This window comes from Aplysia californica, unplaced genomic scaffold (assembly GCF_000002075.1).
Source record: "Aplysia californica isolate F4 #8 unplaced genomic scaffold, AplCal3.0 scaffold00552, whole genome shotgun sequence".
Lineage (NCBI taxonomy): Eukaryota > Metazoa > Mollusca > Gastropoda > Aplysiida > Aplysiidae > Aplysia > Aplysia californica.
In genome coordinates, this window is record NW_004797822.1 from 296,959 (window position 1) to 324,303 (window position 27,345).

The following is a 27,345-nucleotide window of genomic DNA, read 5'->3' on the forward strand; positions in this document are numbered from 1 at the left end:
TATTTTGTGACATTGTGGTGAAATCAGACACTTGTCATGGGTGGTTGGTGGGTGCTCTGGTGTGGTTTGCTTCTTCTTTCCTATCATACATCTATCATCTTTATCTCCCCTCCTTCTTTTTTGTGTTTGTTACTCTCTTGTAGCAATCTTCTAATCTTCAGCACTTATATGACCTTATTGTGTTGCAAGTGCCGTAAAACACTTACTAAAACTAAACTGAAACTCAGACATTTGTTAAAATAATGAAATCAAAGGAAAAGACGTTTCCCACCAGTTGGGTAATTTTTTGCGATTTTTGTAGGGGGGTTGCTCAACACCTTTGATGTCTTCATAAAACACATTTCTGTATGGGTTTTTGATGTCTTCATAAAACACATTTCTGTATGGGTTTTTGATGTCTTCATAAAACACATTTCTGTATGGGTTCATAAAACACATTTCTGTATGGGTTTTTACTGAAAAACATTGATCAAAGGCACAAAAAATGTAAATTTGCTGTTTCCAAGGACATTCAGACTTTGGAAGTCACCGAACTTTGGCGGCCATTTTCTTGCTAATTTTTCCTCCGACACCAGACATACCCCCACCTCCTGCTATCACAAACATCTCAACTTCTGTTCAAGGTAGACAGGTAATCTTTTTCTTTAAAATCAAGTCACATGAGCAACTTTAAGATGATACTAACGACTTCATATATAGTTTAGTTTTAGTAGAGCTTTGACAGCGCTCGCAAACTTCATATATAAAAGTTTGTCATTTGACCGTCAATGTTATTCTCTTTGAGAATTGAATTATGAAAGGAAAAACACACCTCAGCCTCGTCCTATGTTAATTTCTCAAAATTGTTAGATCTACTGCTAATCTTCAGTGATTACAAAATGAGGACTTTCTGATGTCAGTGTGTGTGTCTTAAATGTTTTTGATCCTATAATTTCTTTGCTGTCTGCTTCCAGTGTGAAACAGGTGATTGGAGTGGGAGAGGGAGCAGGCGCCAACATTGTGGCCAGATTTGCTGTAAGTCATTAATTTAAATTAACTGGTCATATTTTTCCTTTGAAAAATTCAAATTCTGCACCATCATGATGATTCAACCATTATCAATATACTTGGTCCCTCTCAATGTACTGTCACTCTAATGTCCCAGTACTTTGTTTTTGTCATTCTCACACATACAGACAGCAGCCACCCCCACCCCACCGCCCCCCCCCCCCTTTCTCACACATATTCACACACACACTCGCACACACAAATGTATGCATACACTCACACACACAAATGCATGCGTACACTCCCACTTACTCAGTCACAATTACGTTGGCTTATATATTTATTATAGATCTACAACCTCTTGTTCTCACCAGTGCACTTGTACTCTCCATGCTTGGAATAATAAATCTAAAACTGAACTTAAGTAAATTCTAGAATACTCTTTCCTATCCTGGAAAACAGATGCCATATGAATTTCAAAGTTGTTTCATTACAGAAGTTTGAAATTGCTATTCAATAGTGCCCTTTGTTGCCTATCATTACTTTTCAAATAGGACAGGGCTACACATTACTGTCTCCTTTTACTTTTGCCTTTTTTGCAAAGAGGAATCAGATTGAAAGGTCGCATTTGCCAGATGTGCAGCCAGTGCAGTGCATGTGAAATGAAAAAGGAAACAAAATTGTAAATTCAAATTGGGCAGAGTCACACTGGAGAGGTTTATATAGGCAGGTATCGCAGACTGGCTTTGTAGGTGGGGGGGGGGGGGGGGGGGAGTGTGTCTTGATTTAGAATAATCACAGTGAATTTTGTTGAATGTGGCATTTTGATTGTGTTGTTTTAGATGTAATATGATTGTATGTTTGCAGATGGCACAGCCGGAGCGTGTGTTGGGCTGTGTACTCATCCACTGCACAGGAACCACTGCTGGTGTCATGGAGTCCCTCAAAGACAAGGTGCAGTGCACACTCAGTTTCTGTCTTCTTTCTTACGCTATGGTGTCTCATTGCTAGTGGAGGTCTGAAGTCAGGACCGGAAGAGATTTGTTTTAAAATAGTTGTTTGTCTTTGCTTTAATGGAAGAGAGATGATAGTTTGATACCTTATTTACTCTACTTCATACCACAAATTGGTGTGCTGTGCTCAAGGAAATAAAATGTTCAGAAAATTTGTATGCACGTGCTTTTACATGATTTCAAACATAAGATTTTTAATAGTGGGTCATACTTTTAACCTGACAATTAGTTATTTTTCTTTTATCTTACTTTTTCCTTGCCTTAATTGACTGTTATTGTATCCATGTGATACTCTTTGGATTCCTTTCTGTACACTTGGTTTAGATCAATTTTTTTCTTTCTCTTTCATCTGTGTGTCCGTGTCTCAGGTGATGAACTGGAAGCTGGAGCAGATTGGCATGAACCCCTCAACTGAAGCCTACCTCTGCCTGCATCGCTTTGGCTCTGTAAGTTGATTTCCAGTGTTTCCACAGCTCAGAACCTGGCATTGGTCCTCAACATTTATGTGTAAATTCCAAGTGTCATTACTAGTAATGTGTTTATGACATCCTGTCCCTTGTTTTTTTCCATTTTCAGCTGGTATAATTTTTTAACTTTCATGTCCTTTGTTTTCTACATGAGCAAGGTAGTTCCGGTCTGAAATACTACAGTTTTCCCACGAATAACCCTAAAGGTCATTGACAGGGAAATTTTTGGTTTGTGGTTTTACTTTTTTAGTGGGAATGCTCATATAGTCATGACTGCCCTTAACCTTTTTATTCTGGTCCCCTCTCACTTCCCCTCACTATTTCCCCCAGTTTGGTGAGGTTTTATGAAAATCATTGTTATTCTCCCCTGATCTGTTTTTGTTCTAATTTTCATATTTTATCAATGGGAATGTGATATGATTGAAGATGGGGTTTTCTGGGCTGAATGGGGGAACTGAGGTGGGGAATATGTTGGATTGTGTGCAGGTCAGTGTTGTTTTGGCTTCATTTAGAGAAAGTATCGGTCAGAGGTGACTGGACTTGTTCCTGCCCGTCTATTGTCCTTTGTGACCATATGTGGTCTGGTAGCTGCTTGCTGTGACGTATTGTTGCTTGCTGTGTAGGTGTGTGGCCAGATGTGTGTGTGTGTGTGTGTATGTGCGTGTGAATGAAAAATGTATGTGTAAGTGTGTGTGCAAATGTGTGTGTGCTACTTTTTGCTTTGTGACTGGTTCAGAATGTGTTGTATTTTGCAACTTGTGTAGGACAGTTGGCATCTCAGTGCATCAGAGCAACTACAGGAGCCAAAGTTGTTACTTGACTAATGTGTGGTTATGTATAAAAATGAAACCTTTCCTTCAAAGCCTGATGAATCCCATCTTGAGATTGTAAAGTTACTTCAAGTGTTTTGTTATGATTTGTGAGAAAGGGGATATGTTTTAATGAGAGGTTCAGCCTCAGGGTTAGCATGGTGAAATTATTTCAGCTCTCGGGAAGTTTTTAAGTCCCTGCTCTAGGGTTTTTCAAAGAAGGTGAGGATGTTAGTAACTAAAGTGAGACATGGTATGATTGTATCGAGAGGAAATTCATATTTTTAACGAAAAGGAAAATCAGTTAATGTGTGTTGGCTAAAATTAACCAAGCACTCTAAGGTGAAGGGCCTTGTAATATTCTGGGGATCTGTATTATTTTTTAAGTTTCTTCATGACTGGTTTTTATTCCGTAGAGAGTATTTAGCACAGTTGTGCTGTGTATTTGGTCATGCTCAATGTAATTTTTCCGGAGGGGGTGGAGGGGAGGGTGAGGTCTGATTTTAAAAAAATAGAAATTAAACCCGCTCTGGACAAAAATAGGTCACCGTGAGTTTAAAATAACCTGTCAGCTCTTATTTTCCTTAATGTGATTTGAACAAGGTCTTTGCTTTTGATATAATTACAAGGGATAAATCTGAGGTTCATGCCACTTACAGCAAGGGAATATGACATGGCTATATGTCTCAGAGTCTCAGATGCCGACTACGTATAACAGGGTGCTTTTAGTGTCGTTTGTGGCCAGAGACTAGTGTGTGTGGCAAAACTTGTAGCTGGTTTGTCCTCCTTCGTCCGCTCACCTCTCAGCTCTCGTGTGGCTTTGATTGTAAGTGTGGTGACAGAAAAGCTGGAAGATGTGGTCATTTGCATGTGACCTACTTTGAATCATATACTTCAGTATCTGTATGTAAGTGTGTGTGCTTTTACTCTGTAGGAGTATAATTTTGTGTTTATGTATTTAGTGTTTAGTGTATTTATGTGTGTGGTGTGTATGTTTCTGAGTGTATGTTTTTCTGCCACCGTGTTTGTTTCTGTGTTTGTATGTTAATAGAAAAAATGCCTTTGTGTGGGAGCGCCAGATTTTTCACAACTTACGGGTCTTTTCATTTTGGATTCAAAATATTCAGAAATTTTATTTTGTGCTGAAGTCTCAAAGTTCTGGAATAATAATCTTGCTTTTCCAGTTATGATTTTGCTGATGACTAAAGCAATTGTTTTTCATCTTCAACTCAGCAATATAGTCTGAAAGAAGATTGTCTTAGGAAAAGTTAACCTTAATGTACCCCTCCTCTTTCCGTCACACAATGGGAAGGATATGGAATGATTTTGTAAATCGTCTCTCATTTAGTCTACTGAATTGAGTGATGCAGGACTCTTGGATACTTTATAGCAGGGTTCAGTTAGTGACATTTGTAGTTTGCGCGTCACTTCTTGCCGATTTGGAGGCTGATATCTTTGTCTTGTTCTGTTTTGGTTCTTGTCTTCTCACCCAGTTGGAAGCAGATGAAATGACTACATTTACCTTTTATATCCATGTCCTTTCAGAGTCTATGCATCCAAAGCTCTTGTTTCATGGAGTCTCAGAATTCTACAGGTCATTTTTTCCAATGTTAACTTTTGTCACAAGTTTTGATTCCAAAGTATTTAATGAAAGATTTTCTCGTTGATGTGAGTGATTTTTTTTCTTGCTTTTCACTTAATGTTGCTCAAATTCTTCATACGTCCAGATCACTGTATGGAGAAAATATCCATGAATTATTCAGTCTTGTTGCCAGTTCTTTCATAAATAAAGTAGAATTTAATGTGAGAGCTAAAGCCAGGTTGCTATTTCTGCAGATTGTATGAAGCATGTCTATGTAACTTCAACCTTTAATTTACCTCTTGATTATTTACACAGTTATAATATAAAAGCTTTATGCGTGGCACAGCTTTGGATATATTTCTATGAAGACCCAGTCACTCTTTTTTTATAGTGAGGTTTGAACATCCTGTGGTTTCTTTGTCTAATGTTTTGTCAGTGGTTTATGTGCAATAGCACTGCAGATTTTCCAGTCGTTTTACCCTTTCTTCTTTTTCATTAGTGTTTATTTCTTTCTGTTTTTCTACTCTGTGGCACTTACAGAAATCGCATTTTATCATCATTGGTCTTGAATAACAATTCAAGTTGTGACAGCATAACGCAGGGATAAATGCAGTTCACTAGAGCTATGTGCTGGGAGTAAAGCATTAGGGTACGTCCAAAGTTTGACTTTGGATGTGAGGCTTGAACTGAAAGGTCAGGTCAGCAATATGTTGAGAACATTAGGTAGAGCCCATGAGAGAAAATACAATTTTATTGTGGGTGGAAGAATGGCTGACTGTTGTTTCATTGGTGTATGAATGAATTGCTCCGGTTTGCTTTTGTTTATTCAAACACACTTATGTTTGTTCTGCTTTTAAGTTTGTATGTACATGTACTAAATCATTTATTGTGCCCCTGAGCATGCATGTAGAGAATGGTACATGCATCATGATTGTGTCAGTGTTGAAATTCAACTGCCAGGGTTTTGGCTTTGGTCTTTATCTGTGCTGCTGTATATGTTGTGGTCATTTATCTGGCCACTGAGAGCATCATGCTGCTGAATGCTAGTCTTTCCCCACAGCTGAGAGAAGCCAAGGAGCTCCAAGTTGGCAATCATTTATCTTATCCTTATTATTTTGTACAACTTGCGCAGAACCACGTAAAAAAACATGCTATAATATTTCATGATCAAAGTAATCATTTTAAAGGATTTCCTTCTTGTCCTTGGGAGACTTGAAACAGAAAACATACATGCAGATTGTAGTTCATTCAAAGCCACTTTCAATTGTCCTAATTTACTGTCTAACTTCTAATATTCAGTGAGAAACCACTGGGATCTTTAAAAATCTAATTTAAGGCACTGCTGGTCAACTCAAGTTGGACCCTTTATCCCAGATGCTTTTTTCTTATCATTGAATGACACACAGAAAAAAATATTCCCACAGCATTGAACTTACATATTTTAAAATTTTGCAGAGTTTCAGCATTAGTTTTAAGAGCTGCACAACTCTACACACGTTGGTCTCTCTTTTAAGATTCTGGAGATAGAACGTTTCTGCCTGCATGGAGTAGCGCGAGCCACTTTGAGCATTTTGCTGTATCATGTCTCATTCTTGTGTTCTCTCTTTCTTCCCATGCCCCTCCTTGTCCTATCCCCTGACCCACATCCCTCCCTCACCCTATTGCCCACTCCTCCCCCTCCTCCATATACTTTGTATGTTGACGGTGTGCCGGATAGGCCACGCCTGAGGTAATGTACTCTGTTTGGTTTTGTGGACTAACTGTAGAGCCTCAATGTCCAGGTCAACTCCGAGATGGTGTACAATAGCTAGTTTTAGGCTCCTGTGTACTGCACTACCACCACTAACCCCTGTATGTTTTCCTGGAGTACTTTCGCCTGCCTCTCTGCTGTGTGTAGCTAGCAACTAACCCAGGACTGCGGTGTTAGCGTATTGTTTGCACCCATCCATATCAGAGGCACCTCTTACCTTCTGGTATGGTCCACTATATCCTGCATGTACAACGTGGACGTAATGGTAGGGGTCTCTTACTTTTGCTTTAGATAATGTTAGATGTTTGCTGTATGTTTATCACATCTCATTTGGTAAAAGTAGTGTAAGTCTTTTGTCTATGTTGACAAGTGTTTTAGTACCATGTCATGTAACGAAGTCGTTAATTTTCCTCTCTTTTTTATTGTATAATTTTTGCAGCAAGAATGAAAAACGAGAAAAGGATCCCATTACAATAATATTTGAAAAGAAAGCATTGCACACTTAATGTTACAAGTGCTATTTACTTTTGGCTTATGTTTGAACAAGTTTGTTAAAAAGATGGCTGTCAGTATTTTTTAATGATCATACCTTGAGGTCATGAAATGAAATTATTTTTTTTCCTGACATGTTTGGAACTTGGATCATGCACAACTTTATTTTCATTATAAAATAATAAGACTGTTGTGAAATTATTCTATTGCTGTCATATTTTACCGGTATGCATGGGACAGGACTACTGTCTTGTTTCTAGTTTCGCACCCTGTAAGGTATATGAATATATTCACCTTTTTCACCATGCTTCACAGATACAGAAAGATCAGTCTTGCAGAGTGAAAGTAAATTCTGGGCTAATGTTCACTTACAACACAAGTGTTGATGTGCTTGTAACTTTACTTTGTTGACTCAGTAGAATAAATCTTGATTTGTCAGCAGGTGATTTTGGTCAAGAAGGGTGTCAAAAAGCCTTGATATGACCAGTTCTTTTCTTTTCCTCCGTTCTATTATGTCTATCTGTCTTGCTTTTTCTCTGCACTAATTAGCCATTGAAATGTCTGTGTGTTTCTCAAAAAAATAGAAACGAACAAAAATATTTCTAAGGGATATTCTGACCTGTGTTCTAAGCTCCGTGACTGTTTATATGCTTCATACAGGCAGATTCAACTGGATTCTTATTTATACAGTTCGGCCAAAACTGGGCAACCACCATTCATTCTTACATATGATGCTTGCTTTGACTAGTGGTCATCCATAGAAAAGTACAATAATTTACAGTTCATACATGTGACATGCAATTTACAACAGTGTATATAAGTTCGTCGGACTTGTATTCAAGGCATGAATCCAACACGTTTGATGGCTGGTTGAGAGTGCACATAGCAGTAACAAACAAACCACTCAGTGATGGAGGTGGAATACATGGCTGCCATCTGATTTGCCAAAATTTAGAACTAGATGAGGGCTATTCCACGGTAATTAATGGGACGTTTGGACTGTACTTTCTCACAATGATAACTCTGTAATTCAGTATAAATGATTTATTTCAACTTTAAATAATCTGAACATTTGAAAGACATATTAAGAATCATATTTAATGCAGTCATTTGAAAATAATGTAGGCCTACTTCATACAACTTCTGTGACATGTGTAGTTTCGGTAACTAGCGGGACAAGTACATTATTTTTTCCTTTCCCTTCAGTTAAAGTGGAATAGCCCATAATTATACAACCAGTCTCTAGTACATGATGGATTATTTTTTTCCTTTTTTTATTATGTTCCCATGTTGTTTAAGCAAGTTTGTCAAAAAGTTGGTTGTTTTATGGAGAATTCGCATATCGAAGACCAGTGTCTTAGAAAAAGTATTTGTATTTTTTCCTTGAAGTAGACATGAGTTCAAGTGATCACCTTTGGAGGTGGTCGAAAGGACTCATTTTACTTCACTAATACCTGCAACATTAAAATGGGAGTACAATAACTTACTGAACTCTCACTCTTGATTTCTATTGTTTTTCTCCAACATCGGTTGTGTTTAAATGCCGACTTTATCAGTATAGCATTCTCAAATAGGTGCTGTCTGGAAACAGTTTTTTTATTGGTCTATACCTGTCTGTTTTAACAGCTGCTCATACGAAAGGTAGCAAGCACTTTTCGGAAGAAAGGGGAAAGTTAACTTTGTAACAAAATTTTAATTCTTGTCCTAGACTCGAGTGTTTTACAAGAGTCTCTATGCAGTAAACCGTTTTCAACTCATGGTATTTTGAAAATTGATATTACAGCTGATTCAGTCCTAGAACTGGTGTCAAGCAATAAATGTAACCTAAAGATGTTCCTTATGTTGTCTTGCTGTTTCGAACATCAAAGTCTTGTTTTTTTGTTAGGCCTACTTTGTTACATGTGTTTCTGACACGTGGAACACTTTTGTCTGTCAAATATTTTTACTTCATTTTTGGATAATTTTTTAAACTTTCTTCTCTTTTTCTTTGTTTTTAAAGTCTGTCTATATCATGTGTTTTGAATCAAGTTTGACAGTATGTCAGCAGTACCTTAATGGTACGTTTTTTAAACTATGTTTCTTTGCTTTTTGTTGATGATTATTTTTTAAAAATTAATGTAAAACACCATGAAATCCTTAGGCTCAGGGAGAAGCTGGGGGCCAGGGTCATAGAGATAAGAGGGGTAATTTTATTTAGTTAAATTTTGTTTCATACAATAAAGTTTTGGGTGTAGTAATTTTGTAAAATATCTAAATAGAGATTGGATGCAGTGTCTCGAATGAGATGAGGCACGGTGGTCCTGTGCCTTTCTTGTACAGCTATTCCCTCTGAATATCTTTTCTCTTCACAATTATCAAAGCCCTTCCACTGTATTCATTCCAAGAGCTGAACTTCTATTTTTCCTTAAATGCTTCCCCAGGCAAGTGAAACCTGTTGGGAAGTGCAATGATGTTTTAGCGCATACTGAACTGTGCTTTTCCAAAGTATTTACCCAAGATTATTGTGCCTCTACAATTTTTTCCCAAAATCTTCATAAATCTTCATCTGAAACAATCTGAACTGGAGACATAACCAACACTTGCCTATTGCTCAAGAACTTCCTTACTCTCTTTTTGTATCTTTCTCTAATCCATCTCCTCGTTTCTTCCCCATCACCCTGTGTCTGTCCTTTTTTTTTCATTTCTTTTTCTTCGTCCTGTTCTTTATTTGCCCAAAATGCTAAATTAAATAAAGAGACAGTTTTTGTCAACAGCTGATGGCATTATACCCTGACACTTTGTTTGAGTCTATAATATTATTGGAGTGCTTACGAACTTCACAACTTCTGTTTTGTCAACTCAAGTTTTACTTAAGTTTTCTTACCGTTGACGTGAGGGGTGAATGCTTGTTTTGTTATTTTACACCAGATGCAGTTTAATGGTACGTCGGATATCAATATCTTTGCAGTTGGTAGCCGCACATATTTTATTTCTGATATATATATATATATGGGAAGCAGCGTAGTGAAATCAGGCGCTCGTCAAAATAATGAAATCAGAGAAATCGTCATTTTTCTGGCCGTTGGGTATTTTTTAAATCAAATTTTATATTTTAACTAAACACTTTTTATGTGTATTTAAAAACACGTTTCATTGTGGTTTTTCCAGAAAAACCTTGATGAAAGGCACATAAAATGTAAATTTACAGTTTCCAAGAACACTCAAGCTTTGGAAATCACCATGCTTTGGCCTCCATTTTCTCTCTAATTTTACGTTTGACATCAGGCGACCCCCACTTTCTTTAATTGCAAATATTTATACTTCTATTAATATAGATAGTATATTTTTTGGCCTAATGCTGGACAAATGAACCAGCTTTAAGATGATAATAAAGATAATAATAACTCCATATGCCTAAAAATTTACAAGCGCCTGATTCCACCATGTTGTGACACATATAGTATTGTTTAGCTTGGATAATACTCAATATAGTTTAAATTGCCATCATACAGGTGTGGCATTATGTTTTATAGATAATCAAGCTTACAATTTCCTTTTTTGAAAGAAGTGGAATTATAAGTGATCAGTAAAACGTATTAATAGCGAGCACTTTCTGCAGTGCTTATTATACCTCATGCTTTTTTGGGGGGTCTATTTTACTCTAAAAAATGTAAGACTGTGTGATTCTGTGAAGCTGAATAAACAAAACTTGATTTGAATTTCACTTCAAAGAGCTAGTAGGCCTACACTGATGCCCAGGACTATATCTTCAAGCAATAAGATAGACTTATAGTTTAACAAACATGTAGAATATTTGAAGTAAAGCAACTCCCAATCCTTTATTGTTGAATATGCAACAGTATTTATGCCTTTTTGTGGGAGTTGAGTTTAATTAACTCAACTCTCTAAACCCTGAGTTTTTTTCCACCGTTTCCAAGAGTTTTTGCTACAGTCACCTAAGCCTGTTGCACTATGTCTCATTATTACCCCAAAAGTGTGCCTCCAACTTCTAAATAGCGGAAACAAATATTTAGTCATTACTAAAAGACTTGGTTTGGGAATAGTTAGAAAAACAAGCAAAAACTAGCTCTAAATAAAAAGAAAATGTCGTCACTAGTATCAGACGCTCCCAGCGTTCGATGGGGAGCAAGGTTATTACCCCTGGACATTCCCAGCGTCCATTGGGGTTTAAAGAGTTAAATTTCTAAATTTGTATGTATAAAAGATTAGTAAGAAATTTACCACAAATATTCAACGTACATTGTCCGTTTGATACAGTCAGCGGCAGGCAGATTTTTCTTTCACGGAGGTACAAAAGCACCCATTTTGGTTCACTGTGATAAATCCTCCAAAATTATTTACGTTTTGATTTTGCATGTCATAGATTTGGTATGTCTGATAGCGGCCAATCAGAATGCTACTACGCTTCGTGGAGTCAGATCTTTTGAATGCGATAAGCTCTAATAGACTTTTAGGTCAAATTTGATTAAGCAAAGCAGAGGTCAAATTTGCCATAGTATAGGCCTACCATTAACTGACGCGCCCACAAAAGTGTCAGCTGTGTCAAGTGGGCAGTGTGTTCTAGGTATTTAGTAGGTTTCTTTTTCACACTTTTGACAATGGCAAAAATACTTTTCTTTATATTGTATGAATTGAAACAGGCCTGTTCATTGCAGTGTTAACTGACTGCTCTCTGAAGGTATTCATCTCGATGGAATTGAACATGTGTGCACACATATTTTGTTCATGTTTTTGCTTACCCAACTGAAAACCTTTAAGTGTCTTGAATTGGTACGCACCATGCGTTTCACATAGTAGAATCTTGCGTATAAGTGTATTCCGTTAGTTTTCTGTCACTTGTTCAGGTGTATTAGTTATCAACCCAAGTAATTGCTCTTGCGGATTCTCTTTTCTGGCTTGTGGTTTATTCTGATATTGTATTGGTATTGTATCATTTCATAGATTGAACTACTTGAGTGTGATTGTATTCAAAAAGTTTTTTTTTTATTCAAAGTAGTTTATTGTTTTAGGACCTAGATGAAGACTGAAGTATTTCTTTATCCAGATTACTGTTTAAATGTTTTGCTCTTATCAATGCCAAGATCAAACAAATATGTATAAAATTCTTTAAAAAACATTTTCTCTTGCCACTGGTCTTAATTGCCAAGAATGTTACCTTGTTAGGGACTGTAAGTTTACGTTGCTGAATGACAAAACAAATGATGTGAATTTGCTTTGCATTATGCCTCATGTGTATAGTTTGCATGGACAGGCTATGACCTACTCTGTTTGTAACGTATAGAATGCTGGATATGGCTTCTTGCATGTCTCTTTTGTAGGCTTTGACACTGTGTAATGGTGTTATACTTTTTTCATGGATATTTCATTTTGGATTTCAGTTTGAGAAAGCTGAGAACAAAGAGCAGCTGACACGTGTCATCGAGTTTTTCCAGCAGTCACTAAGGTCAAAGATCAACCCCAAAAACCTCAAGAGATTTGTGCAGGCTTTCATGAAGTAAGATCATTTTACTCTCTTGTCTTGCATTTATAGCAATAATCTGTGAAAACGATGTAATTTGCCATGTAATTTGCCTTACCACTCGCTGAAGTCTATTTTTGTTAGATATTTTAAGGGAGTTATTGAAGTTACACAATAACAAATTTGCTGCTTTTTACAGGTAGTACAAAGTATTCGAGTTTCCGTAATCTGAATTTTAGATAAAAAGTTAAGTGGTAATCTGAGAACGCACGACCACTAGTGAAAGACATCCTGCGAAGAAATTATCAAAGGCAAAATTTAATCTGCATTGATATCTCAGAAAATACAGTACTGTAAAACTTACGTCATTCCTGCTAGGTACCGGAATATTTTAATGTTTATTTTCAGTGTCAATGTTCATGTGGAGATTACAGTTTGTAAATTCAATTTAAAAATTGTGTCTTGCAGGAGGTCAAACATCGCAGAACATGTCAACAAATTCAAGTGAGTGTTTTCAGTCGTGATGGTTCTTGCAAAATGTATCAGATTGAATATTTATTTATGCACTAGAGATCGGGGGACATTTAAAAAAAACAAAACAAGCTGACATCCTTTTCATCATTAAGCTCTGCAAAGATTGATACAGGGTGTCATTAAAAACTGAACCCAGTTAAATGGCAATGATTATTTTAACAAAATTGGAGCAAATTACATTCAACAAAAGGACATGAAATCTGTTTATATAATAAAGAAAATCTGTCAACTTCCTTCAATAAATACCAAGTTTTCAAAATTCAATAAAAATTGAATGTGTGTAGTTCGTGCCTATCTCTGGCAGCTAGTTCACAAGCTTAGTTGCTCGGCAAATTTACATTAGTTTATTTAGGTACCTATAACTGAAGGTGTTGGCAGATGGTGGTTTAAAGGGGTAAATAGTAGGCCTATATTTATATAGGTGATCCTTTTCGTGCATTGTCAAACCTTATGGTAAGTTGATCCGGCTGTATAACAGGGTTTAACTGTACCTACATTATGTATTTTTTCTTGGGGTTTTTTCCCTTTAAGAATTTAGATTTCAACAAAATATTTCTTGAGCATATGCAAATGATATCACAAATTAAGAAACTGCAGTAAAAATCATTTCAATGTTCTGGGATTAGTGCACCTGGACAGCTGGTTAACGATATGAACTTCATATGTGTAATATCTTTACTACTGTTGTAGATACCATAAGAAGTAACAAAGGAAAGACATACTATCTCACCTATTCCTGAAATGATTTGAAATGATGGTACCATACAATAGATTTTCTGTGAAATTTCATCACAGTTTCACTCTCTACAGTTGTTAAATAAAGAATTATTTAATCTCAAAGCACTTTTTATTCATGTCCTAGAAATTTGATGTAATACATTGAAAGTTCAAGCAAGGGAAATACGACTTTGTGAAAGGGCCTTGACCTGCTTCTGATATTAAGACCGGGGAATTATAGTGACTCGGGAAAGGGGAATAAATGCTTTGCCAGGGGCACTGAGCTGAAATGTTAAGTGAGAAAGAATATGAACATTTCAATTTTTTGGGTAAATTTCTGCCATTCATTAATATGCTCCTGTGAGAGTTGACGAGTTTGTTTTGGAATTTGGGACAGAAACAAAATGGAATATTGGATTTTTTAAATAGGATCAGACAGTGAAGGATCTTAAAGCAGAACATTGTGCTTGTCAAAATGTTTCAAATATATTAAATTGTCAGGGATCGGGATCTCTTTAGGAACGAAGATACGGGTTGAACAAAGTAAACTGATCGATTTCTGGTTCTGAAATGCATACTTAGAGTTATATTGACTTTGAAATGATAAAGAGAAAATGGACACAAATTTTTACAGCTCTGAGCTCATTTTGTCTTTGTACATTTCAGTAAACAATCCCCCCGCCCCACCCTATTCTCCCTTTATTAACACTAGGAGAGGCAACAAACAAAATGGGTAAAACAAATTATAGCTTGTTCGTTTTTGTCTGACAGGGGTTAAAACATGGTAAAATGAAATCATTCTGTTGAATCTTTTCTGAACTTGCATCAGGGGCTAAAAGTTTGATAAACAGCAGAATTTAAAAGCCCATTCTTAAAGGTCACTGTAAACTAAGGTTTTGATTTGTTTCCTTTGATGTTAGCTTAAGGTGAGTCAAAAATTGAGATTTACAACATACATCACAAACACTAAAAAGTTGACATACTTTCCTCTACACGACTCTTTAACATATGCTTAAGAAACATGGTCCAGAAGACAAGGTGAGTAATTTTCGAGACTGGAGACGTCTATCCAGTCATGGGATGAAATCTACAAGCTTACAATACGGGCAGGGTGGTGTCGCTGTCCCAAAATGAGCAATTTGTAGGCTACGTTACTGTAAGTCATTTATTTTAGTGATCCTGTGTATGCATCCAAAGAATGGTTTATAATGTAGGGCCCAAAGAGAAATACTTTTTTGTTACTCGATCAAGGTTTTTTCACAAAATATTTTTTGGGTAGCAGGCATGCAGAATTGCCATGCAAAGTTTCCAAAGTTTTGTGGGCATATGTAAATTAATAAATGAGCTAGAATTTTTTCAAAGCAGACAGATGAAAATGAACAAGCTAAAATAAAAATTTTGATGTTAAAGTTGTGCAAAATTGCTCTTTATAGATGCCGAGTTCTGATGGTCACTGGTTCCAAAGCGTCCTTCAACCACACGGTGCACAATTTGTTCTCCCGTATGAGGGAACGACTCGACAAACAGGACTGTGAGATCCTGGAGGTGGATGGAGTAGCCAACGTGCTGGAGGAGAAGGTGAGGGAGAATATGTCTTGTTCGGGTGACTTTTGTGAGTGCTGGTTTGAGGTAAAGGGAGGTCAGATTGATAGAACTAGATGAGGTAATGTTGTGAGAGTTGTGAGAGTTAAGTGGGATGAACACTTGTGCAATATGACTAATGACAGATTGATAGAACTAGATGAGGTAATGTTGTGAGAGTTAAGTGGGATGAACACTTGTGTAATATGACTAATTGTGGGTTTTTTTTAGTTTTTAATCATTTGGTAGAATCCGCTTTGTTTTTTGTGGAACAAGTGAATTTAGTTGGGTTTTTTAAGATTGTGTGAAACAAAATTTTTGTGTTTGCTAGGTGTTGCTTATTATTGGGTCTGGCATGCAGCCTTATGGGCAACCATGAGGAAATATAACATCAACGCCAACCTGATCAACGTCATACAACAACTATATGACAAGGCCTCCAGCACAGTCTACCTTAACAGCAGCATGGGGGATTGGTTCAGGACAACGGTTGGGGTGAGGCAAGGCTGTTTGCTCTCTCCCACTCTCTTCAACATCTTCCCAGAACGAATCATGACTGACACTCTGGAAGACCACAATGGAACAATCAGTATTGGAGGCAGGAGGCACTAACTTGCGTTTTGCCGATGACATCGATGGATTAGCAGAAGAACAGGAGCTCGCTACACTAGTGGAGCGGCTTGACACAACCTCAGCAACCTACGGCATGGAGATCAGGGCCAACAAAACCAAGCTAATGACCAATAACACCAATGGCATCAACGCGGACATCAAAGTCAAGGGTGAGAAACTTAGACCGTCGACAGCTTCAAATACCTCGGATCAATCATCTCAGATGAAGGCTCAAGACCAGAAATTCTCTCCAGAATCGCGCAAACAACAGCTGCGCTGTCAAAATGAAGCCTATTTGGAGGGACAGAAACATCACACACAACTCAAAAATTAGACTAATGCCCTCACTGGTCATCTCAATATTTTTATACGCCTGCGAGTCGTGGACACTAACAGCAGAATTAGAGAAAAAGATTCAGACCACAGAGATGAGATGTTACCGCAGACTCCTTGACATGTCGTACAAAGACCACGTTTCAAATGCTGAAGTACGAAAGAGAATCACCAACGCAGTGGGGCAATATGAAGATCTACTGACCACAGTGAAGAGACGAAAACTAAAATGGTATGGGCATGTCACAAGATCCACAGGACTTGCCAAAACAATCCTGCAAGGAACCGCACAAGGAAAGAGAAAGAGAGGAAGGCAGAGAAGGAGATGGGAGGACAACATTACAGAGTGGACAGGAAAGACGATGGGTGACAATCTGAGGAAAGCAGAGGACAAAAATAGATGGCGAGAGCTGGTTTTCAGATGCAGTGGTGCCCCCACGGTTGCCCCAACCACGGGATAGAAGAAGAAGAAGAAGAAGAGCTTATTAGGAAAAATCTGTGTTACTAAAAACATTTCACATTTAATAATAGTGGAAATGGTCTGATCATCTTAAAAGATAGTATACAGGATTCATTTTATACTTACACCTTAACTGCTCTTTCTGTATTGACATGGTGTTGATGTTTAGACCAGACCCGTCTGTTTGTTCCCCATTTTTTCCCTATTGGATTAGTTACTAAAGTCATGACTGAGATGGAGGTAGCTGTGCATTTGACATTTCATTACTGTTGTCCTATATCTTCAATACCTGGAATGTTTTACTGAAAGCAATTCCTATCACTGCTAGGTTTCTGGCATATTTCCATTTGACTATTCCAGGATAAAGAAAGGTGGAAGGTGTTTGTCCGTGGCCTATACCCTGGTGTAGGGTTAGAAAGGCAATGATGATGATGATGATAATGTTAATATTAACAAAGAGAAAACCAAGGATGACGGCTCTTCTGGAAGATGAGAAGTGTTTATACAGTAGTCTCTGCTTAACCTTATCCGTAAATTGTGTTTTACTATCGTATCCATACAACGTGGGGAACTCTGTGCCACCACTTTTCAAAGAGGAAATTTACTCATTAATCCGATCCGTATGCTTTGCATAGCAGTCTGTCAAATTGATTTTTTGAGAAATACTGAAAGTGCCAAAGAGATCTTCGTACTAGAAGTATTCTTAAGTGTGAATAATACAACCCCAGGGGTACAAAATGACCCCAGGGGTGTACAGATAGGGGTAAGATCCCACCGTTTATGATCCCAGTTCACTTAAGATCCCGCTGTTTTAAGAAACCTAATTTTTACCACACAAAAGTCACTCATAAGATCCCACTCTGAAGGTCTACATTCAGCTAAGATCCTGTATTTCCGGTCATAATTAACAGAACAAAAATGTGGGCAGGCACAAAATATCAATCAAGTGTGAAAATTTAGAAAATTTACCATCATTTTACTGACCTTTGCGTCACAGATCAGCCACTCTCTTGAATGTTATCATATGTCCTCTGTAAATTTAGATGAAATGCTACAATATTTGCCCCTGATGGGATCACACTGAGGTGTGAACTGGCCGACTTATTTGTTTCCCCCACACATCGCACTGGCATCTGAGCTCTCACCTAAACTTACGTCACATGCTGGGTGGGTAGGGCCTACGAGTTCGCTTCAGGGGAGATCACATCGAACTGTTACCTCTTCCCTCACCATTGCAGCAGTTGTCCCTACTCCCAAATATGCGAGACAGACTGAATTTTAATTGATGGGGTCATGGCACAATGGTGTGTAAAGACAAAGGTGGGGGGAAAACTCGGTCAGAGATGGAAAGCTATAAATTGTGGACAAGGGGAGGAGCAAGTGGATAAGGGTAGATATTTGCTTGCCGTAAGTCATAAACCCATCCAGTGGTCACATCAGGTCATTCTACAGTAAAGGGAGACCATTTTACTGGCTGTGGGCCTAAACATGAGTCACCGTGGGTTCTCCCCTTGGTGCATTGGCTAAGATCCCATTCGCCTAAGATTCCACATTTTCCTTGCTCCCAAGCACCGGAATCTAAGGCAGAGACTACTGTATTTGCCTGCAGTAGGACAACATCATCCCAAACTCTTGATGTCTATTTTCAACACAAGCTGAAGAGGGTGTTGCGTATTAAGTGGTATTTTGGATAATAAAGAGCCAGACGTCGAGTCTCAAACTCAAAGTTCATTGGGACCCAGGACTAAAGTATGTTTTCTCCCCTGCTGTGAATCACCTGTCTGACATTTATACTGGGGTTGATCACTTGATGGACCCGTAGAATAAGGGTTGTATCTTAATGTATTTTTCAACTGTAAGTCACTATTATATGTTTAGACAGATACTAAGAGATGAAATATTAAAAGGTTGAGAGTGGTCTCTTTGGAATGTCTTTGTGTGGTTTGTGTCTTCTGGATTTTGTCTTTACATTACGAGGGGGTGGGGGAGAAATGTTTGGGTTTTTGAAAAATGAAGATAATTATTTAACAGTGTGAAAACGTGTCCTACCTATTTCCATCTATCAATCGACTTTTCTCCTCTTTTCCATCATCATTGACTACCTCATATGTCTTCTTCCCAGCTCTAGCAGTATGGAATAATAATATTTCATTTGATATCAATACTGCTCATTCGAGCTTTTTTTGTAGGATTTTCTTGAGTGTTGAACAGTAACATATAAATATACTTCTCTTGCAGCCTGAAAGATTTGCTGAGAGTTTGCTGTACTTCTTACAAGGCATGGGATTAGGTTAGTAACTGCTTTCATTTGCTTGCAAAATATTCTGAAAAATTCTTTTATATGTAGGTGAGGTTTTATTAAGCTTATGACTTTATATTGTTTTGCTATACGAATAGTTTTACTTGTATTCGCTTATTCTTTGAAATTTCGACAAGATTGCAAACAGGCTAAAATATTTCTGTTTTGATCAGTATGTAACATTGAAGGAAGATCAGTTACGATTTATTTATTGCCAAATAAAAATAAAAAATCTGTTTCTCTCTAATACCACTATTGCCGTTGGTGTTTCCCAGTGGGAGGTGTGCCAATGCCCCGCGTACAGAGGTCCTCATCCATCGACAGCACCGGCACACCCCCGGGCCGCACCCGCTCTATGTCCATGGAGGAGGCAGACATGCCGCGGGGCATCTACTCCATGAGCCCGCCCAAGTACGGCTCGCCCACACGCAGCGGGGCCGAAGTGCTCTCTACCAGCCCAGCCAAGAGCTAGACAGTCCCTCCCTCCACCCCCTACTCTGCATCAGGCCCCAGGAGGGTGTGGGCACAGCAGGAGTTGTGTCCTCACTCACACTGACACTTGCACATGGCTACCCACGTACACAGAGTCATAGACCACTACACATGCATATATGCATACGCATACACCGAAAGTGACATTTTCAAAGAATTTTGTCAGAACCTTAGGAGGCAGCTAGCAAGTCATCCATCTTGGAAGAGAAAGCTAAGAGACCTTGTTTGAAAGATAAGATTGAAGAACGAAAGACGGCACTCTCTCTAAGCAGACCTTTGCTTGTCTTGGTAGTTTCATTTACTTACAATGTAGTCAACTGTCCCTCTTACACACACGCTTTCCTTCAAACTTCAGTAGAAACAAGTCACACAAAGCTTTCAAGTTGTTGCATTGAATGAGAGTCATTGTTTGAAGTTGAATTTTAGAGGAAAAGAGGAGGTTCAGCATGTGCACGTATTCACAAAACACAAAAACAATAGATCTCCAGTCCCCGCTGACTTCAAATGCTATCATATAATACGTTGTCGTAATTCTGAATCATTTTTTTACACTTTTTACAAAAGTTTGAGCCTCCTGATGATATGACATGGTGTCATCTTCAAGTTTATTTATGTACCATTGTAAAGAATTTCTTTTTACGCATGCATCTAAGAAACTTATTTTGTGAAGGAATTAATTTAAATACTGGAGAGAAAAGGCTGTCAAACAGGCACAATTCTGGTATTGGATTTGGTTTTGTTTTCACACTTGACCAAACGGCAATGAACAGATAAGTACTTTTGTCATCTGTTCCAACTGCTTAATTGAAATTTACAAAATGAATGTGAAACATTTCACTTTTTAAAAACCTGACCCAACTAATACTGACCTGTGACTGTACTGATCACATGTAATAGTTAACCCTTTAATAATGCATATAGCCGTCTGTTTTGAGGTGGAGAAAAAAATAGAAATTCTTATGAACTAATTGTATTATTGTTGAGAAAATACATTGGTTATTTTTTTTTACCAAAGTATCTGTAAGCAACTTGGGGAAGTTTGAAAAACAATTTTACTGTTCCATGCTTCATTTTTTATGCAACACACAGATAATACTTTGTCACTGTTTTGGACCAGGAGTGTATACTGTTTTCTTGGAAAACAAGAATGTTTGTTAAACTGGACAATGGAAAATGTTCAGTTCATGAGCTTCATTGTTCATTATTGACTTATGTGTAGTGGGTTGCCATTTTACTTTTGTATTGCATTATAGGACAATATACTATGCACTTCGTATGGTTCTCAAGAAGAAAATGTAATGAGTAAGATCATTTGTTGTGCTTTCAACAAAATTAAGTCGCATGCCAAAAGCTCTTTGTCAGGTAATTTGTGTGCTGGGTTGTAACTGCAAGTTTTTTAAAGACACTTTTTATGGTTTTGCTCAATACAAGTGATGTTGAGGAAGCAGATTTTGATAATTCTGTACTTAACATTGGTGCAGTCTGGAATATATTTGTCTGCTTACACTTTATGTAAAATTATGGAATGAACTCTTTTCCTCTTAAATTAATCTTATAGCTACTGTTGATGTTTCTGTGTAAATACGGTCATCACTGATCAACAGTCTTTGAGATGTAAGTTGTTGATGAGATTTTACCTCATCTGTTGCATTTTGACAAGTGACTTGATTTGGCTGGCCGCACAACAGTATATTTTGTGTTTCAACTGTCATCATTGATAACAAATAGCTGTGTGTGCTAGTAAGCAATTTTGTGTAGTTCTGTATTGTACCATTGCTCTTCACTGACTGTGTCTTAGGCAAAGTCGTGTTCTCTCTATTGATATATATGGTAACGTATGATCTTGTGCCCATCCATGCTCTTGTTCATCCATCCTGAGTACCCGGTTTCCAAATGTCAAGTCACTCCTTTCTGAAGATTTCCCCCAGTCTGTCAACCTGACCCTCTTTGGGAGCAGGTGATGTGCTCTGTACAGCTTTGGCTATGACAGACACTTACTGTTCTGAGCCTACCTCCTTTGTTGTGAGTTGGATGATGTAATGTGATGAAAGTATTCTGTGGTGTGGCTGCCTTTTAGGCTATGTCATGTCTACTGCATGAAACTTTGCTATGGAAAATTGCGTTTTTTTGAAATGTTGAGAAAAGGCTGAGTTGCTCGTTTCTAGAGGTCAGTATGTCTGAAACTTTGAAGAGAAGGTTAAAATTAATATCATTTTTTCTCCTTGCTGAAAATGATAACAAAGTGTTGAATGAATCATATTGTTTGCACAGATATTTCTTTAGGAGTATTACCTTCGGCCTTGTGTCTTGTCATTCTACAGATTCCTGGAGTACTGTGCACTCAATAATTCTTCTTCATGCATGTTGCAGCTTAAAATCATAATTTTAAAGTAAATCTAGCTCATTCGATACATCCTCACTTGTAGTGCATGAGTATGTAGTGTGTAATTGAAAAACCATTTGCCTCTGATTATTTTACTTAGATTATAACAAGCAATTAGATCCTGATCTAATAATCTCCTGTAACCTGGATTTACCGAGGGACATAATTGCGCTTGAATGCTTGTAATCAGAATTTGCTGTGCACGTAGGCCGCAGCTTTGAGCTGAATCTTGCTTTTTAATGCCAAGCCGAAGACTGTCAAAAAATGCAGAATATATAATTCTTTGTAACAATAATCAAGACAATGGTTTTCCTTTTCCCTTCTTTAATTAGGAGCATAGTTTTTTGGGTTTTTTTGTCCTTATTTTTGTTTATCATCTGTTCATGCACATGTTTCATTGTCACACAGTAGTTTCCTGAGTGAGAAGTTGTTTGTCTTAGTTTTTGCTGTTGGCTTTGTTTTTTCGATGAACTGTAGTTATCTGCTCATACTTTTTGCACAAATTTCAGGCACACGATTATTTTTGTATTCCTATATTTCTGTTGTCATTGCTATTCACCTTCACTTCAGTTATGTTATTTGAGAATGTAATTAAGATTGGCAGTATTCAAGCTCAGTATACCCCAGGTTGGTGATAAATGCTGATAGTTTTTGTCATATTTTTAGTGGCCAGAGAGTTTTGATGAAATTATGTGACTTTATAAAAGTAATTAGTTTTTTCTTTATAGCAATTAATGGAATTGTGAATGTGATATTATGCTCAATGAGTTCCATATATGGCTTCGGTTCAGACCCTTGTGAGGTATTTCCCCCATCTAAATATTCCTGTGTAACAAATAGATGGTGGAAAGTAAATTCAGCACTCACCCGTGAGTCATCCCAATTCACGAATTACTGTCAACGTCAAGAGGCTCAGACTGTGCATGAAGACTTGAGGAGCTTTCTTTCGGAATTTTGTTTTGTCTTTAGCTGGATGGATTTTCCCACCTGAGTTTTACTACTAAGAAACTTGACTTCATAGAAAATAGTAGTTTTGCTTTTCTCCTTTTATTTCCAGCATTCTAAATATTGCATGTTCTAAAGAATAGGCAATATTCTGAAAATAAAAGATAAATCCTGAATATTATTTTCAAGTTTTATTTTCCGCTTCAGAAGGACTCATTGAGGTCTCTTGACACAGAGCTGTGCTGAGACACTCTAGCTCTATAGACTGGTCGTTGTGTGTCGGAGAGTCATATTTGTGTTTATTATAAGCTTTCCCTTTTATGCTGATTTTTCTGTCCCAAGGTAAAAAGAAAAGTTTTGTCATCTTTTCTACTTTATATGAGGGCGAAGTAGTTCTGTAGTGTGGTCAGATTTATTGCAAGTCTGTAGGAGCTGTAAGCTGTGGTGTTCACCACCTGTGCTTGTACTTTCAGCATCTCGCAGAAAATCAACCACTGTATTATTTCTGCTTGTGTTTTGTTTCCTTTCTCTTTGGTGTACTTTTTAAGTTGTTGGTTGTGTTTGGTAGTAGATCACTGTCCTTTTGACTTGAATGGTGACATGCATAATATTTGTTCAGATTTTTTATTTGGGAGGACATACCCATTACTTTTATTTACTGCAGAAGTTTATTATTTACTCAAATTATATTAAAATGGAGTTCAATGGCACAACAAAGTGGGCATTTGGCAAATGTTGCATATATATAAATCATATTTGAGCTGTGCCCCATTAACATATAGAGCATTATCAGCCAGTATCATTACGTATCCCTTCATGTGACTTTTTCACTCATACTGATGTAGAGAAATCAGACTTACTGCTAGTCGTTAGTGACACAGATCTGCATTTATATCGTATTTTTCCTTTTCCTTTGTCAGGTTTTTGACATGTTTTGAGTGAGGTGTAATCACCAAGTTGTATGAATATAGCAGTGGATAATAGGTCAAAAGATTATAGATATGTTTTAAAGGCCAAATGTGATTATTATAGGCTTGAAGTGCCTCTCTTCTTACTTTCATGAAATGAGGAATCAACTTTCAAGTCCTTCCAAGAATTTTTGTGTAATCTTTGAGCCGTGTTGCCCTGGGCCTACGGAACCTGTGCACCTGATCTCCTGTGTGTCGACTGCTTGGTTTAAAACTGCAGCACACTGAGCCTCGCCTTTGGTGCACATAAGGGCACAGGTAACAGGTAATCTTGCTCAGGCGTTCATTCGGGTCCTTCGGGTCCTTCGGGATATAACAGCTTAATACTAGTACGTTTTTTATGTTCTGTTTTTTTTAATTAAAACATTATGTATGATTCCACTTTGTCCCCATTGTACTGCATTAGATTGGAATGAATGTGACAGGTGCGCGCACTGCCTCCTGATTCAGTTCTTTACATTTCCTCAATAAAGTCATGTACATGTCATTAACTGCTTCAGTTTCTGTCCGTTCTTTTGTAACTATGGTCAGTGTAGGCTACAGTAGGACAATCATATGTGTCATGACGCAGTAAAATCAGACACTTGTCAATTTTTGGACTTGGGGAGGTATTTGTATCATTTTTTTAAAGCTCTTTTATTTGTCTGGCTTTCAATTTTCAAAGGAAAAAATACTCATCTATCTTGAATAGTAGTCAAGATATTTGTGTTCGAAGTAGGTGGGGGTCACCTGGTATCAAAAGGAAAATTAGCCAAAAAAATGACCACCAAAGTTTGGTGACTTTCATAGCTTGAGAGTCCTTGAAAACTGAAAATTTACATTTTTTGTGCCTTCAATCAAAGTTTTTTAGAAAGAAAAAAACCGGAAAGAGATGTTTTTTTAAATGGACATAAAATATGTTGAGCCAAAAAACAAAATTTTGATAAAAATTGCCAAACTGGCACAAAAATGGCAGTTACTTCAATTTCATTATTTTGACAAGCTCCTGATTCCACCACAATGCCTCACATATTATGTTATACGCTCAGCAGGTACAGTCTGCCTTTTTGCTTTGAGATTGGTGTGAATTACGCTCTCTCATAATTCGTGAAAAGATGTTAGGTTACCATCTGCTGAAGTTTGGGTGCTGTGTTGCTTTGATTTATCTCTGTAATTTAAATGAACTGGGTTGTTTCTGGAAACAGTGTTTTTAAAAAAGAGGACCCATTTAACTCCTTTGTGACCTATATGACGTACGCTGTTCGTCATTTTTTGTTATATAATGAAGGTGCCAAGATGCTGCTGTGACATTCGGCTTTGATCTTGCCTTACGAAGCCGTTTGTCAGAGGCTGTAGTGTGCATACTGCTTCTATTAGATACATTACATAAAACTAATCGCAATTTAACATTCAGATATATTTTTTCCGTACCGCGAAATCTTTTCCTTTTCATCATCATTGCCTTTCTCACCCTGCACCAGGGTATAGGCCAGGGACAAACACTCTCCTCTATCCTGGGCTAGCCTCTTGATGTTATCCCATGTCTTCCCTTTTTTCTGTATATATCAATTTCTGTGATTCTTCTCCAGGTTCCACACGGTCTTGCCCTTGATCTTTTACCCTGTGGATTCCAATCCAATCCCAAGCTTTTTCTCTAGAGATAGTAATATTTATAAACCAGGTCTAGTTATAGGCCACTGACCACTAAATCTAGCTCTACTGTTTACCGTGGTGGTAAAAAAACTGTTCCCAGTGAAGCACAAACTGACCCTTTGTCACGAGAGGGTTAAAGGGCAATAGCTTGGTCATATTTACACCAATTTCTACAAAACTCTGAACAAATAAAATTCAAGGAAGGGGACCTCAAATTTGTCATTATGAAGAAAATCCAATACGCTTGTTCGAGAAATTTCAAGTTTTAAAATTTTAACCAAAAGCATTTAGAGACAAGGTCATGATGATTGGACCTTCTGATTTTCGAATAAGGATGGTAAAACCATCAGTCCCTTCAGATGGATATATCTCACCATGCTGAGAAAGTTTAGGAGAAATTTGGGGAGGAGACTGAGAGTGCTAAGCTGTTGAGGAGGTCAGATTCTAGTAGGATGGAACCACCCACTACACATCAAGAGTGACCCTTGTGTGGTTCAAGAAAGGTTTGGGAAATGACTTACAAGAGGAAAGCTTACTTGAATGGTCACAGCATTCTATTGACTTTAACCCACTCAATCATTTCCTTTGGCTTTTTTTTTCCGACAGGGTCTATGAAAACAACCCTCAGACAATCCAACAGTTGAAACTTAATATTGAACACGATGTCTAAAGAAACAACCCAGAAACATGCTACTACTGTTATTCAAAATTTCCAGTGACAGATTCGAGCTGGTCAGAAGAGAAATGGTCAACACCAGGAGCACACAACTTAAATAGGCACCACCTTCCCTGAGTTTTTTTGGCAGTGTCAATTTTATATATATATAAACCTAAATTTGTTCTTCAATACAAAAATATACAATCGGTTAATTTTTTTAAGAAGTTGCCCTCAATGTTGGCTGAAATTTAAAAAAACTTAATATTCTTTTAACACGAGGATTGATTTTCTTTTTACTGTTAAATGTGACGTCCTCCTGGTTGAATTTTATATTTTCGAAGTTTTGTTGAAACTGGTGGAAAGACGACCGAATCATTGCTCTTTAAGGGTTGTTGTTACTTCGAAGGGTCTTATATCTTATCCTTTTCCACTTTTGGCGACATTGTTCTCTAACTTCCACAATTTGAATCTAGCAGTTATTAACATTAATAGTAATAGCCAGCACAAATAGTCAAACCTGTTGACAATAGGACAGAGTTACAATCAAACAACAACAAAATAATTACATAAGCATGCGAAGTGCGAGTAACTAGTTTTGAAATACAGATTTTTTTTTCTCTGCTAAAAATGAGTTACAATGTACTGGCACCCGACACATTATCTTCACGTACACACATATGGGCGTTAACACAAACAAATGTACACACATGCACGCACAAAACACACACACACACGCACACACACACACACACACACTCTCTCTCTCTCTTTTTCTCTCCCCCCCCCTCTCTCTCTCTCTCTCTCTCTCTCTCCCCCTCTCCCTCTCTCGCACATACAAACAAACACACACGCACACACGCCACCATGTATTACTTTTATGTAAAATGGTGTTTCTTACACTCGTACTGTGATTATATTCTAAGTCTATGTAAGCCAATTTCTTACACACTGTCGGCATCAACTTCATGTTGCAACACAGGGGGAAAAGTATTTATCTAAGTGTCTCTGCTTGGTGTGTTTACTGAAAGAGAGTTGGACATAAATCTGAAGCTGAATGCAAACGCATAAAAAGAAGAATATAATACATTGGAAATGCTTCCCGCGGCCGCGTTATTCTGCAGACAAAGCCAACCCTTGTTCCCACTCCTAGCTGTGCACCTGATCTCCTGTGTG

The 27,345-nt window shown here is 37.6% G+C and overlaps 1 protein-coding gene across 3 annotated transcripts in view; it reads left to right on the top strand.

Moving 5' to 3' along the window:
- LOC101851366 (uncharacterized protein ZK1073.1) overlaps positions 1-24,373 on the top strand; it is an 81,203-nt gene extending 56,830 nt beyond the window's left edge. For 2 of the 3 annotated variants that reach the window (XM_005106709.3, XM_005106711.3), the window contains 9 exons: positions 954-1,014; positions 1,855-1,941; positions 2,369-2,446; positions 6,576-6,587; positions 12,479-12,594; positions 13,027-13,062; positions 15,243-15,387; positions 19,034-19,085; positions 19,370-24,373. In XM_005106709.3, coding sequence (XP_005106766.1) covers positions 954-1,014; positions 1,855-1,941; positions 2,369-2,446; positions 6,576-6,587; positions 12,479-12,594; positions 13,027-13,062; positions 15,243-15,387; positions 19,034-19,085; positions 19,370-19,566 — 784 coding nt within the window. In that variant the 3' untranslated portion in view covers positions 19,567-24,373. The remainder of the gene's footprint in view (positions 1-953; positions 1,015-1,854; positions 1,942-2,368; positions 2,447-6,575; positions 6,588-12,478; positions 12,595-13,026; positions 13,063-15,242; positions 15,388-19,033; positions 19,086-19,369) is intronic. The other variant, XM_005106710.3, reaches the window with a different exon arrangement.
- The last annotated feature ends 2,972 nt before the right edge of the window (positions 24,374-27,345 follow it).